General features: G+C 37.8%; 1 protein-coding gene across 2 annotated transcripts in view; it reads right to left on the bottom strand.

Moving 5' to 3' along the window:
* UPF2 (UPF2 regulator of nonsense mediated mRNA decay) overlaps positions 1–16,066 on the bottom strand; it is a 61,270-nt gene that overhangs the window by 6,521 nt on the left and 38,683 nt on the right. For both annotated transcript variants that reach the window (XM_062613638.1, XM_062613639.1), the window contains 8 exons: positions 15,450–15,653; positions 14,646–14,921; positions 13,666–13,849; positions 10,963–11,102; positions 8,313–8,417; positions 7,312–7,410; positions 6,414–6,581; positions 2,359–2,500 (listed from right to left, as the gene is read on the bottom strand). In XM_062613638.1, the coding sequence (XP_062469622.1) occupies positions 2,359–2,500; positions 6,414–6,581; positions 7,312–7,410; positions 8,313–8,417; positions 10,963–11,102; positions 13,666–13,849; positions 14,646–14,921; positions 15,450–15,653 (1,318 nt within the window). The remainder of the gene's footprint in view (positions 1–2,358; positions 2,501–6,413; positions 6,582–7,311; positions 7,411–8,312; positions 8,418–10,962; positions 11,103–13,665; positions 13,850–14,645; positions 14,922–15,449; positions 15,654–16,066) is intronic.

Raw genomic sequence — 16,066 nt, 5'->3', positions numbered from 1 at the left:
AATACCATCCTTCAAAACAATTCTGTATGCCAAGGGAGAGCTCTGCTGGCAATGACAAGACTCAGGAAAAAAATGAGTTTATGGTTCATTGCCAGCCAGGTGCAATGAAGCATTAAGCATGTGCCTGCCTGTCTCTTGTTTTCCAAACTGCAGGTGAAAGAAAATATCAGGATTTGTGAAAAGTCAGTAAGTGAGAAGTTGAGTAATGGAGAAGATAACAGAAGGAAGACATGGCAAGGGAGGACCATGTATTAGCTAGGCTGAAGGCATGTCACCCATCTTTGGTTTTTGTGAAGAAAATAAGTATCTACACAGAAAAACACTAGTCTAGAGTCACCCAGTTCCAAATACTTCTTTAAGTTAGAAATGTTTGTAATACTAATAAACATTGCTGAAGTATAAAATAACCATCTGATACTACATTGAGTGGTGAATTTTCATCTATCAGCTACCTTGTGCAGATGAAAAGAAACCCCCAACCCAAATGTATGTGCAAATGATAGGACAACTCTGAGGCATTCTTTCAGAAATTAAGATTTCTTCCTCCCTTGCTAACTCCAAAGCTTGAAACAGAAATGTAAACCCAACTCTTTCTTTCAACGGGTACATGCCAACTACAGGAAAGCAACAGGGAACTGCACAAAACAGAAATAAAAAATAGCTTCAAAGAGGAATGTATTTTGGTCTGTTTAATTTAACCTGATTAAATGGTTCCTTTTAGTTTGGTTTTATTGTGTATTACCCAATTTACTAAAAACCAAATCAACAGCTGTTTTAAAAAATGGATGTCAATTATGGGAAAACCTACTTCTTCTATGTTGATTTTCCTCCTATTTTAATTCTTTGGACACAGCACCTGGAAAATCTATGAGAAAGTTAAAAAAATAAATGGTTTATTTGCAAGCTGACTTGTTCTCAATGGGGATCAGTTCCTGATTCACTTCTCCTGGACAAAACCAGTATGATCCTTGTTTTTGGATAAGAAGCACAATTGCTCACAATAAAATCTTATATTAAACAAAGCAATTTTAAAGATACCAACAAAGTCATATGACAAGGCAAAAAAATCCAAATGCCCTGAGCAGCAGAAGTATCAGAAATACCATTAATGAGGAAAACCCACAACAAGCCTGAGAAAAGCACTGTAATGTCTAATTCTAGAGTCTACTGTTTCTTTTCCTTTTTCACAAGTGGGCTTTATTAGAGGGGAGTGCCTCAGAAAAGAAGTTTTTAAGCTGATTATAATGTTTAATACTAAGAATATATTGTGTTACCATTCCAGAGCTCTGTAGACGCTCTGGAAAAAGACCCCTTTTTAGCTTACAAGTTTAGTTGTTGTACTATCCATGTTCTGAATAGATTCCATAGTGGCTTTAGAATTAGAGCTGTTTTAATTTAAATTTCCCATTTCTTGATGAATAATGACCTTTCACTAAATACCTTAAATGAGATTTCCTGCTAATGAACTACTTATACTGTAATTGCCACCTGACTGCAACACCTTTACCAAAACAGTGGAAACGTTAAATGGAAATGCTAAGAGCTGAATACCATGGGTTTTATTGGTCTGGCTTTTGTTTACTATCTGAGTAAGCCAGACAGTAAAAACAATACCAAAAAGCCAAAACAAACCACCCCACAACCAAACACAGCAAGCACACAAACCAGTTTAGGGCTGTATAATCTGTTGTATTAACTGTTTGTGTCAGTCTGTTCAGGTTCCAAAATGCCAGACTTACCTATCTTTACAAATCAAATTAGGTCATATCAATTTGTATGAAACATTCACTCTGTTAATATAGTCTTGTGCTCCAGATTTGTAGCACCCCTATAATCTTTAGCAATAGGAAGCAGAGACAGTTTTTATTTCTCAGGTGAAGGTTACCTCTTAGTATCTGCAAGTCTCAGCAAGACTGATGAAGATTCTAAATACTATTAATATCTAAAATACCTATCAATATCTAAAAAGCAGAGCTTAAGTTGCACAGAATTAATTCCTCTTGTATCCTACTCAGCTGTTTTGCAGTAATGGAGACAATGCCACAAACATCAGATTAATTTTGTGTTATCTTATTTTTAAGGTAACAACCTCCCTTTTTCTCCTTTCCCAAAATAAATGGAAATGCTGAAATTTCAGGGCCACTTGAAAACTCAATTTCATGGAAGAGCTATACAAACTCCTTCAAGCACAGAGACAAGGGTGTAAATAATGAATGACAAACTAAAACACAGGTTTTCCATGAAGTATTACAAACCAATGTTCAAAACTTGCACTGCTAATTATCACAAAGCGTATTTTCTGTAGATCTGCAAAAGTTCCTCAGAAAATAGAGATTAAAGACTTGGTAATGTTCTTACCCTGGTAGTCCTCTTGCTCTTGCCGTTCATTGATATCCAAAGTGAGCTTTTTCATCCTCATTCTCTCCTCCTGTTCAGCTTGCTGTTGGTTCCAGTGGTTTGCAGCGAGTTGGGAAGACATTGGTACATTTAGGATCTTAAACTGCAAGTGAAAATAAGTTTTAAAGTGCTCATCACAGAAAAACCCACAAACACAAAACAATCCAAAATACGGAAAGGTTATGGGTATTTCCAGGTTATTGGAATGAGATGCTTTCTACCGAAGTTTTACTGGAAAGTGTGTTGTTGGTTTAAAACTGTATTTCACATATGGATGCATGAGAAAATACAAGACATCCAGCCCTCCTAAAGATACAGAGAACATACACAAGGTTGATGCACTGCTAAGGCAAAACACTAGTACATACAGTATTTATAGAAAAAAAAAAACTTTCACCAGGAACACATAACTATATGCTTACTTTCTTATATATTCATAGAACCCAATACCCTCAGAGTGAATTACACTGGTCTTGAGATAAAAGCACTGCAGCTGGCTCAAAGTTGCATCATCCTCCAAAGGTCTCTACCTTCCAAAGAGATGAAACTCCTGAGCAGAGTTTCTACTGTTACCTCTTGTGGTAACAGAGGAGAAGCGTTTCAAGCATTTCAGATATCCCGCAGCACTCCTTGGCTGCTACTTTTCCTTTTAGCAATGATTCCACCTCCACAGTGCTTATTAGTCTGGAAACAACTGTGGTGTCAAATTTAACCTTTTCTTCCTCCCCCACACTCAAACATCCACACTATACACTCAACACACTCAACACATTATCTGATTTGCCATAAGCTACATGAAAGGTAAGCTTGGCTCTACTCCTACAAAAGTACCCGCTACACAACATAGCTGAGATTTTCAGAGAGGAGTAGGGAAAACGCTTCCCCCCCCGCCCCTGACTCAGAAAATCCAAGTTTTTCTTTCCATAGAATTTTGCTTTTAATTGTTCAAAGGAAAAAAAAAAAGCAGGGATTCTTAATCTTATTTGCAACTGAAAGAAAAGTTTTCAGAAACCCCTTAATGCTGAAACTAGTGAACACACTTAGAAAAATGTAACTTCTTCATTCAGCTGCATGTCTACTAGAAATAAATATTTCCATGCTGTAAGCAGGGTAATGCATTTAAGGATAACTCAATATTCCATGAACTACTCTGAATCCTGCTGCTTGCTCTTTTCATCTGAAATCTGTTTCCATTGACATAAAAGTAGAGCAGATTTCTAAGCGTTCTTTTCTGCTACACTACCAAAAGCTGCAGACAGATACATTACGAAAACCTCTACTGAGAAGATTTATATTAAAAGCAAAATCCTCGCTGCATATGGTTAGGGTTTAACACAATAATTAGTAAGCAGTTTCAAGGTATCTGTTATATAGTAGTGCCCCACTAGCAGCAGATGAATGATGAGCGTAGGACACCACTACTCAGACCCAGCATTTGAACATAAACTGTGGCTGAAACAGTTAAGACAGACTCTTGCAAAGCCTTGAGATAACCCTGGGTACAGGAAGCCCTGCCAACTAGAAGATTTATCTAGATGAGACAAATCAGGCAAAAGATTACTTTTTGGGAGGTATCAGCATATTATATTGAACATAAATACAAACTTGTTATTAAGGTATGTAAGAATAAAAATGAAAGTTCCTGAAATTCCAACAGGAAAGCAAGCTTTAGTAACTTATTCTCGAGCACTCTATGCATGTTCTGAGGTCTTGTCGAATGAGCTTTTCACAAGCTACACAAATAACTAACTGATTAGCAGCATTTCATGATAAAAAGAATTCCTTAGCTTCACCATGAAGCTCCTAATCCATCTTAATATGTGCTTTACATTATATCTGTTCTATGGATTTACCAGCTTAATGGGATTGGTGGATAAACCACAATGCCATAGTCTGATCTCCAATAACCATGTTCTGTTTTCCTGCTACTAGTTGTCAGTTCCATCATACAACTCTTCTGTGGGTGAAAAACCCAGTGATCTACTGCAAGACATTGGCCTACCCACTATCCTTCCTACTGCCTGTTTCCGTAAATCACAGTATGACAATAAAGATAAAATATGGTGTCCCTGTTACTATGAGGCTGCAATGAATTTAATTCGGGTTATATGATGCCGGCCAATAACAGTCAGTTGTTTTTGTGTTTCTTGAAAGAACTCTAGTTGACAATGCTCCACTAAAACCTGGCTGAACACTGGCATGTGAACTGAGTGCTTAGTGACTGGACCTTAGCTACCCTCCTACCTCTGCAAGGAAGCACAGCACATGCCATTTCCATCAGTGACTACTTTCTTACAGTGAATGCTTCTAGCTTCAGCAGCAGCAGCACCACCGACAAAGAACAGAGACCAAACCAATTACTAACACAGCAACTCTGCACGCATTCTGCTCATGCAGATTGAAAATAAAGTACTGTAAGAAGGAATAATTATTTTCATTTCAACTCCACCTCTTCTTTCTGCTTTTTATTAAAACTGACTACTAAGACTTTTTTTCCCCTGAACACAGAATATGGACAAAGAAGCCTTTCACTGACTCAAGAACTGAAGTTGTCTATAAAGCAACTGTTTTCTACATTTCTAGAAACACTGAGAGGAGTTTGGGCAGGAAGAGCCTACTCCCAAAACCAAATATTGGGGGAGGAACAGGGAAAACTCCTGAACAAGTTCTGCTTTCTTTTTAAGCCACATGTTGGCAATATTTTCCCCTCACACAGAAAATGAAGATACTAAAATTCCTGGTAGCTACAGATACTCCCAGTAAATTATCCTGAAGAAGCTGAAAGCCTTTTTTAAACAACATTCTCTTAAATCTCTTTTTAGCCTAACAACAACAGTTAAAATTCCCCACTCAAAACTTCTGTAGAACTTTGTAGACAACATTCAAGTTCCAGGAAAACAGAGTAACTTAACTAATATAGTAGGGAAATCAGTTAATCATCACTAGTAAATGCAAGCATGTGTGTGCCCACTCAAGTAGGTATTGCCACTTACACAAAGCACTTGCTTAGCACAGCACACATTCACTAGTTCAAGTGTTTCATGAGATGAGACCATCTCACCTTCTAGATGGAATTTTTGAAGTGTCTTTCATGTGAAGTAAGAGAAAGTTTCTGCTTCATGTTCATACACCTCAACTGTTACACTACGGTCACAACTCATGCAATATGTCAAACCAAAGTACTAACACAGGGAACGAAACAATGCTTTGGGTTTGCTTACCATAAAAGCTAAATCATTAATTTTCATCACCAATTTATAGAACCAAAATGAAAAGTTTTTTTTTAAAACACCTAAACCATGATGAGAAATGTATCTGGAATGCGTTAGGTATTGATTTGTATACTATGCATCTGCTGACCTAGAAAAATTCAAATATGTACTAGAGAAAAGAGCCAAGACAAATATATAGCTTGGCTGCATGAAGCAAAGAGCTTATTTGTTTTATCAACCTGATTTACATTTGAGTTTCTCTGAGAGATTCACTCAGTGCATTCTGGAATAATCCCCTAAAAATCTTCAGAAATAACTATATTCTTTGCAAGTTGAACAAATTCAGCCAAGTGGCAGTTACTTGGGAAATGGAATTTAGCAAACACCATAGATCTTGACTTGAAGCTGAAAGTGTTTTCAGAAAAATCTGTAGAATTTTAAAGATTCTGAAATATTCCTTTTTTTCCTCCAACTCCTTTCAACATTCAGTGGCAGTCCACCAACTGCATCTAGTCATCTTCCACATCTGTATTTCAAATCCATGTAAGACATACCTCTGTCCTACTGATGTAACTGCCAAACATGATTAGTAATGGTATAATTTAACCACAAAGCTTTTCTACATGATTTCTATTAGCAACCAAGATTCCAAGAAACTATACATGGTATTTTCTATGTATCAAAACTGTTTGTATCCCCTTCTGAGAAAAGGATGAAGAAATAAAAAATCCTGTGACTTCCAGTCACAGTGTGACTTTCAAAAGAGGTTTTGTTTATTAAACAATACCTTAAGTAAAACCTTACCTGCTGCTTGTTGCCTTTTCGTGTTAACATGACAAATGGCATTGTGTCTCCAGACTCAGATTCTCCTTCCCCACCTACAAGGGGGGGACCCTTCTTGAGCTGACTTTTCAGATGGAGAGGAATAGCAACATCCAGCTGATGTACTTTAACAGATTCACCACTCCGTTGCTATTATCAAAAGAAGTAAATTCTATGAATGATCAGATGCTAAACATGTCAGTCAGTCTGGTAACATTCTTATTTTCATGACTGAAAAAAGGTATAACCTTCCAGGAAAACAATGTAATATATAAATACATATATTAGGCTTTATTACATTTTCCTTTGGTTTCCTTGTTTGTGAAGAAGAAAACTACAGGGACAGAATACTTCAAAATTTAAAGGAATTTTGGATAACTTTTTAAGGAAGGAAATCTAAAGAGTTGGTTAGACACACTTGTGAATGGATATTATACATTCAAGAGGGTTTTTTCGTAGCATCTTATTAATGCACTCCTCATCCAGGGCTTGCTTTACTCAAATATTTACCAAATGTGACTGAAACAAAACAAAAAAGGACTTGAAGGTTATGTGCATTTAAATGCAGATACATTATAAATATGTTAAAACCTAGGCTTGGATAGTCTAGGGTAAGGTCCAAAGCACTGCGCAGTATCTCATGGAGTTATTCATCCAGTAAAATATGTCAGCATGTCATATATTCACCGGGCAAATACAATAAACAGCTATTTTACTAAAAGCTACTTATCCAAAATATGTCAACTGCAGAGAAGAGGCCACAATTAAGAGAAAAATCCATGTTCTCTAATATGATAAGATAAGCATTAATCACTTATTTACTTAAATACAGTTAACTGGACAGCAGATTATATTAACTTTAGAAAATAAGTATTTATACCTGAAGATTTTCCAGCATCATTTTATCCAATGCCTGAATGAAGTCTTCATCTTCTGCGCAAGGGACATGCTTTAGTCCTCCTCCTTTAATCATTACCTCCTATTGCAGTGGGAAAAAAGCTTCTATTACAATAATTTCAGAAATATAAATATTCAGACTAGAAGTGGAAAAATATCAGTTTTGCTTCCCTGACATACAGAACCAAAATCTTGAAACAAAAACTGTTACAGTTTTCAGCCTGGATTATTTCCTTGAAGACATATTTTCTGATGCTTATAGCATCAATTATTACAAAGGCTGCCCACTCATAGTATTCTGACATACAAGTGTGGGTGTATAGAATCACATGTACACATCCTAGATATGGCAACAATGCAAGGAAAATCCCTACCACAACTAATTTAACTAATTTTTCCATTAAGTTCCATAAAGTTAGATGGTCTTTTCAAGACAAAATACTGTCATTCTGTATTTGGAAAGCACAACATGACAGCAAAAATGTTTAAACATGTTCTATACTTTCGTTACTTTTCAACTGCAATTCAGGCTCAACCAGATGGGTTCCTTTGCTACAGATGTTACAATCTGCCAATCCCAAATTCACATTTTAGGAATTCTGAACTTCTTGGTTTACCTTCTTCTCAGTTTTGAGATCTAGTAGAGTGTAAATAGTTTACCTTACTGTACCATATCAGTTTGCTACCACTGGCATTGCAAAAACACCATTTATGCAATCTTTTTCCATTCTAGCTACCTGTGAAAGTGCACAGTCATGTGAAAACACGTTATGGGAAAAGTTGAAAACATAAATATTTTCAAAAGGTAACAACAGTAATTTGCAAAAAAACAAAAAGTAAGCTCTAAAATGTATCTGAAAGAACAGCAGGGAGTGTTCTAGCTGTGTTTTCCCACTCATAACAGCAGCACTGGCAAAAAACAGTCAGTAAAGACAACTAAAAGATTCAAAACTGAATACACTTATCTAAAGCTACAACACGTACTGTATTCTCCTCATCGGTTTCATTTTCCTTATTGGAGTCTGTAAGATAATCTGTGTTTTCTTCCTCCTCTTCTTCACCTTCTTCTTCCTCATTGTCTGAGCCCTCCTGAAATATTAGATGAACAGCTTATGACTATTTTAAACCAAAAAGACCACCTGCATCCCATTCCTCATACACATTCTCTGCACCTTTCTCCCCATCCAAACTTGTTCAGTTCAGTCTTTGTAAACTTGCTTATGTTTTGTAGTTAATGTTTCTGTCTGAACTCACTGGGCTTTATCCAGCATTTTCACAAACATATAGCAGAGAACTGGGAGTAGTGGCTGATGACCAGATGGTTGTGCTGCCACTCGGGGTATTTAATAAGCCGGAGAAATGGACTAACAAGAACTCCTGAAGTTCAACAAAGGGAAATGCAAAGTCCTGCACCTGAGGACTGATAATCTCATTCACTAGTACAGGCTAGAGGCTGCCCATCCAGAAGGCAGCTCACAGAGAAGAACCTGGGGTCCTAGTGGACAACAAACTGACCAAGAACCAGCAATGCACCCTTGCAGCAAAGGCAGCTGACTGCATCCTGGGCTGCACTAAGAATATGTGCTGTTGACACGTCAAAGGAGGTGATCCTGCCTGCTCAGCACTGGCAAGACTCATTTGAAATCCTGCACTCAGTTCTGGGTTCTCCAGTACAAGACAGATATGGACACAGTAGAACAAGTCCAGCCACAAGCCATGAAGATGATTAAGGGGTTGGAGCACCTATCACAGGAGGAGAGGCTGAGAGAGATGGCCTTGTTTAACGTGAAGAACAGAAGACTCAGGGTGGGGGAGATCTTCTCAATTTTTGTAACACCTGAAGTGAGGGAGCAAAGGGGGAGTTGATCTCTTCTTGGTGACAGACACAGAGGCAATAGACACAAATTGAAAGATTTAATTTAAATTTAATAAAAAAAAGGTGCTTCTTTACTATGATGGCGTTTTACCACTGCAACAGATTGCCCGGAAAGGAGCCTCCATCCTTAGGGATATCCAGAACTTGATTGGATTCAGGCAACCTGCAGTGGATGACCCTGCTTTGAGCAAGGGAGGTTGGATAAGATGATCTCCAGTTTCATTCCCCACACCCCAGAATTTATGATTCTAATGATATTATTAATTTGTGGACAAAGGCAAAAAGCCAGCATAATTCAGGAACATGAATGCTGAGAACAGACCAAACAAAACCAACCAACCCAAGCAGAAGGAGAAAAAGCGTTTCCTATTTCCTTGATGAACTGATTTTCTCATAACACAACCATTATCACATCGACTTTGGTGTGTCATAGTGACAAAGTAGAATTTCTATGTACAGGTCTTTCCTTTATTGGCTCCACCATTACTGATAGAAAATATTATTGGCACAGTAAACAAGGAAGGTTGTTATGCTCCATAAATCTTTTGTTTATTCACATTAAACAGTCATACTCTGAATATCTGTTGTTTTTCCCGCATGACTGCTTTGACATCTAGTCAATACATTTGCTCCTACAACAGATGAAGAAAATTATCTAAGTGTTTCCATGCCAGAAAATAAAGGCATCTCCTTATTGAGAGGCTTAAATGCATTTATGCAAACGCACAGAGCATGGGGAACAAACAAGAGGAGTTAAGAGACATGGTATCATGCAGACATGGTGGGATGGCTCCTATGCCTGGAGTGGGGGAACGGAAGGACATAGGCTCTTCAGGACAGACAGACAGGGAAGACAAGGAAGGGGTGTTTCCCTCTGTGTCAATGACCAGCTGGAAGGGATGTTCTGCCTAGAGATGGATAAGGAGCAACCAAGAGTTTATGGGTCAGGATTAAAGGGAGGGCATGAAAATGGGACATAATAGCGGGGCCACCCAACCAGGAAGACTGAGTAGATGAGGCCATCTACAGACACAGAGGAGCAGCCTCACATCCAGAAGATGCCACAAAGATGCTCAGAGGGCTGGAGCACTTCTATGAAGACAGGCTGACAGAGCTGGGTTTGTTCAGCCTGGAGAAGAGGCGGCTCTGGGGAGACCTTAGAGCAGCTTTCAGTTCCCAAAGGGGGCCTGCAAAAATTTTGGAGAGGGGCTTTTTACAAGGGTGTGTAGCAACAGGACAAGGGGGAATGGCTTTAAGCTGAAAGAGGAGAGATTTACATCAGATATGAGGAAGAAGTTCTTCCCTGTGAGGGTGGTGAGGCACTGGCATAGGGTGCCCAGAGAAGCTGTGGCTGCCCCATCCCTGGCAGTGTTCAAAGCCAGGTTGGACACAGGGGCTTGGAGCAACCTGCTCCAGTGGAAGGTGTCCCTTGCTGTGGTAGGGGGTGGTGGAGCTAGATGATCTTTAAGGCCCGTTCCAACCCAAATCAACCTATCATCCTGAGTATCACATTCCTTGAGCAAAGGATGTCAGGTTAAAGCTTCTGACATAAGTTCTCTAGAATAAGCCTCAGATACTCTGTATTCAGTTTTCCATATATACGAAACTAGGATCTAAATATCCTCAGAGTACTGATTGGGCTGTGTACACCCACATTTCACCTTTCAACTCAGTGACATAGAAGGTATTGAGGAAGTGGTGTTTTCAATATTTTGATTACTCATTTTTATGCAAGGCAAGGTAAATTATTAAGTTTACCTCTTCTTCTGGCTCATTTACTTCACTTTCATTTCCAGATTGTTCCTCTGTCTCTGCTCCACCTTCTTCCTCCTCTTCATCCTCTTCCAGATTCTCTCCTTCTGTAATGGAGTCTTTGGAATCTTTGTCATTCACAATTCCTGAAATTTGAAAAAGAGAAAGAATTAGAACATTAGAACTCACATAACTGCTCAAGTTGTATGTGGAAGATCATCTTGAAAGTCCATTTTCACTGAACACTAAAGCTTCCAATGGGTCTTAATATTCAACTCCCAAATATAATAATTTCTATATAGTCACCTTACCCATAAAGAGTAATAGTTTCCCTGCTAGGAAAGGAGGAAAGTATTATACAAAATATTTAAAATCTCCCACAGAACAGCAATCAAGAAGCTGTTCTGTGTGAACTGCTTCAAGAATAGCCTCAAACTAAACATGCAACCTTACTGACACTTGCACTGAAATAGCAGCACTAAACTCCAGACACTCTACAAAATCAGCATAACTCAAAAGATATCAATCCCCTTCAGTCTTGGTTCCGGTACTTCACACTGCTGTTAAATAACAGTTTTGAAACCACTTTACAAACCCAGTGGCTGTTGAGGATTTCAGTTCTGTATTAACACACTACTCCTCCATATTTCAGAAGTTTCAAAGCATTCTTCTTACCTTCACTATTTTTAAACACTGTGCACTTCAAAATATGTGCTGCTCCATAATCATGCAAGATTCTTTTGAATCATTATATTCTCACCAGTACAAAATCACCAGAGCAGCACAGGAACCAACAATCAGTCCCCAGTGCAAGATCTGCAGGCAACAAACTACTGTTCTGCCTAGAATTCACTTCTGACTGACAAAGAGCAAAGCATATTATGGTCTTTAGCACAATAACTTCTCAGTGCTACTGTCCATGGGCAAAGAAACTGCGGGGACAAACTGATCAAGAACTGTGGGTTGACTAGAGCTTTTGCTGAAATATTAAACACTTGCTTCCTTCAGATATGCTTGTACCTATCATTGTAACCTTCAAAGATCAGAAAGGCAGATGAGGATCTTCCTGAGATCACCTTCAGACAGTCCCAATAGGAGGACCAGAAACTGTTAAACTAACGTTTAACAGCAAGCCAGTAATATCAGTATCAAGAAGAGCAACACACTTGGGGGTGGATGGACATGACGCAACCCCCTACAGTAAAGGCTGTACTGTTGATGGGCTTTGCTTGTGCCAAAGCACACACAGTAAGATGTTCTCCAACACTCTCACATTTAGTGACCGCGTATCTCCCCCTTAACTGCACCTAATCCAACTGCTGTAGTGGTAGCAAAGTTCTTATGATTTGTAGGAAGTGCTGAGTATCTTTCAGAAGAGTATTACTTCATGTAAATAGTTGTTACTACTTCATTATAATTTTGACAGCATAGAAGCTAGTAATTTACATCACACCATAAGGAAACTTTAATCTGCATTTCAGTTACTACATAGGTAATTTTAAGGCATGTCATTAAATGAAGGGCATATTAATAAAATAAATTGCTTCTAAAACAGAAGTTGCTACATTTTACCTGGCAATGACATGTCCTCATCATCACACTAGATTAAAGGATTATTCTTAAAAGTTGAACTTGTGTAACTATCTTAAGTGCTATGAAGGCTCTAATTTACACAAAGTGTAAAATTTACACATAAAAACTTTTCATGAACAAGCTTGTCTTCAAATAAAAATGGAAGGTTTGAAAACAACTCCATTTTTTGAGAAATGAGCGCAATAGTATCTAATAATTGGTAAGAACTGATACGCAGAAAAGGTTTAAAAATTAAGACGATAGTACATTTAGATACATGCCAACCAGCATCTTGTCAACTGAGCTGTGCTGCAAGACTTTTCTCCTGAAATTAACTGATTTGTAACACAGCAAGATCTATATTTTATTTATATATATATATATATATATCTTACTGTAATCTTAGCAGGAACTACAAGCCAGCATTCAACCTAGGTGACATACATTTTGAGAAGAAAAACCCTGCTTTAACTCATAAAAGTAAATTATCCTCTGGGCTCTACTGAAAGGTAAAGCCCATTCAGAATTATTCCAAAGGAAGTGTAAGGCTCAAAGTACCTGACAGTGTTTTAAAACCAAAACACATTCCACCTTTTACTGTAGTCTTACAATAACGCTTGCTTTGACAGAGCACTTTTAATCAGTAAGAACTGGGGAAGGAACAGAGTTGCAAGCAACTAATCTACCAAAATGACCAAGCTGCTTCCACCAGTGCTTACCAATCAACAGGCTGCAGTAATCAGGTGTGCAGATACTCCTTGCTTTTCATACTACACCATGCTTCCTAAATTCTTCTGACGAAATTTTATTTTCTTCATCATCATTTGCACCTTACTAATCCACATACGAATATACACATACATTACTCTTCAAATACTACTGTATTACATGTGTACTATATATATGCACATTATATACTACTATATTAATAGTATTCATATTGACTTCTTTTTGAACACTCAATCACTTTAGAGTTATGGTTCTATATGATCTCTATGGTGAACAGAAAAATGCAAAGTTGGAAAACTATGTTATGAGAATATAAAGGTTATATGAGAACAACAGTCATCATAATACAAAAGAAGTTTAACACAGGAATTGTCAAAAAGGCCTCATTTCCTTTGCACATTTTCTTACCTAATTTTATTAAGAATTCTCGTTCCAAATCCTGCACCTGTCTGACAGCTTCTTCCAGAGAATTGCAGAGCTTTATCTTTGGTCTCAACAGTTCCAGTGTATCACTGATCATATAGTCTATGTCTATAGGAAATGGGTGGTCTTTTGTCCAAACATCCAGACTTTTTTTCCACCAGACATACCGCTAGAATACAAAATATTCAAATAAATTACATCCACACTGGCATTTATAAACTATTTAACTTAAGAAATGTGCAATGCTCACCCATGTTTGTACAACAGGAAATGCAAAAGACTTTACATCACTATTTTCCTATTTCATACAACTGTTACATATTTTGATATCACTAAACACTGTTTGATTCACTGGGTATCATAAATGAAGAATATGCTCCTTTTATTATAACAACTTAAAAGTATGAAGACTAAGCAAAAGAAAATAGCACTGAAAAGTGCCTTCTAAGAGTAGACACTTTCTACGAGAGATGTGCACTTCATCAGCCAGCTTTCAATTGAATTTTCAAGAAAATTAATTCTCTCCAAGGCACTTGCTTTTGCACTAATGGCACAGAAGTTAATGTCATGTTCATACAGTTCAGGAGTCCCAGCTCCATTCCTGCAAAGCTGCTTTCTAAGTAGTCAGTGCCAAGCTATTTTGTTGCATGGAGCTTCTCCATCCCAACTAGAAGACCTGTTACCTTTGCTGAACTAAGAAGGTTTCAGCCCATTCTTCCCATTGCTGAGACCACATGAAGGGGGAAACCTAAACCCTTCAGTGAATCAACTGCTACCCCAGTGCTCTGCAAGTTTGTTGGAACAACAACATCTACATATAACTGAACAAATACATCACTTTAAAAGAAAACTATCAGACAGGATTCTGAAAATTACAGTGCTAGAGAAGAATGAGAGAAATACACAACATTACATTAGCTTTTTTAGGAAATCTACAGAACTATATAAAATTTAGTTTAGAATACCTGAAAATATACAAGGAAGCAATCAAGTTTTCGTTTGCTGGATCCTCTGTCAAAATACTGCCCACAGGTATCAAGGATAGTACACACTAGTCTGATTCTGAAAAGGTGCTCTGGAGGGTCCAGTGGACTAGGACTACCATCAGGGTTCACACCAAACGATGTGAAAGAATAGAGAGTTCGAAATATTACAGCTGATTCCACCATTCGGTAATTATAAAGCTCTCCTAAGAACTTTGCACTGCTGATCCGCCGCTGGTTAAACTTTGGCTGGTTCACCTTTATCAAAAAAAGGAACAAAAAATTCACTTTACCACACAGACCCAAGAGAATCTTTGTAAAAGGTTTGTTGTTTGGTAAAGAAAAAAGCAGTATAGAAAATTTGACAGAATTCATTACAATAAAAGTTGGTTATTTATGGCTACACACTTCACACAAAAAGTAGATATGAAAGCAGGGCAACTTATAGCTATTATAAAGTTTAAATACATTTAGCATAAACTCTTAAACTTGTGATGATTTTTCATTGTCCAGAGAATTCTTATAACATCTATCAAAACAAAGTTGCATGAATCTGACCACACTGAAGAATAAATTGTGTGCCCTTACTATGACAAGGGAGGGCAAAACAATCTATTGGGGTTTTTGGGGGGGTGGGGGTTTTAATTTAAAATAACCTACATAAGCAACTGAGGTAGAAAAATCAGATAAAAATCCAAAATCCAAGGATTCCCGTCTTTAAGCAAGGTTGTTTTACTCTTTTCCTTTCAAAATAAGTACAGCTTATTGAGAACATTGGTTGGTTACCTCCATTCCTAGTCGGATATCCTCTAGCACTCCATCCACCACATGGATTCCAACATCTTCCTGATAAAGGACCAACCCTGCTAAAAGGTTGGCTACACAGTGAATACTATTATATTTCACATTCCAGATGTTGATCATGCAGCATATAACATAGTCTTTTACTTCTGTGTCCTGCCAAGGCAACTTGCGCATCTGTCTCAGGACCTAAACCAAGTTTTAAGACAAGCTTAACAATGCAGCAAGCAAAATATGAAAACACTCAGTGTCATTCCCAGTCTCTCACCGTTGGGATGAAATCCCTTTAAGCACCTACAAACAACCTTTTTCTCTTTGTCAAGCATCCTCCAGATCTGCAGTAGCTACAGAAAACTTTATATATGAAACCCAACTGCTGTCCTCTAGCTACTAATCAAACTGTTCAAATCTGCTCCATAATTGCCTTGCTCTTACAGGATTTAACTATAGTCTTGTCTCTTACTAAGAGCACAAGATACTTAGCACAAGACTCTCACTTCATTCTCTTCATTCAGCACTAAATGCTCTGGCAAATGCAGATCCATAACTGGAGCTTCTATGCATTACAATAAAAGAAATGAAACTATCCTATCAGGGATACA

The sequence above is a fragment of the Pezoporus occidentalis genome, unplaced genomic scaffold (assembly GCF_034315485.1).
Source record: "Pezoporus occidentalis ecotype Australia unplaced genomic scaffold, CSIRO_AGI_Poc_V1 ctg17, whole genome shotgun sequence".
Lineage (NCBI taxonomy): Eukaryota > Metazoa > Chordata > Aves > Psittaciformes > Psittacidae > Pezoporus > Pezoporus occidentalis.
The sequence above is the reverse complement of the archived record's forward strand: the minus strand, read 5'-3'. Positions and strand labels throughout refer to the sequence as shown.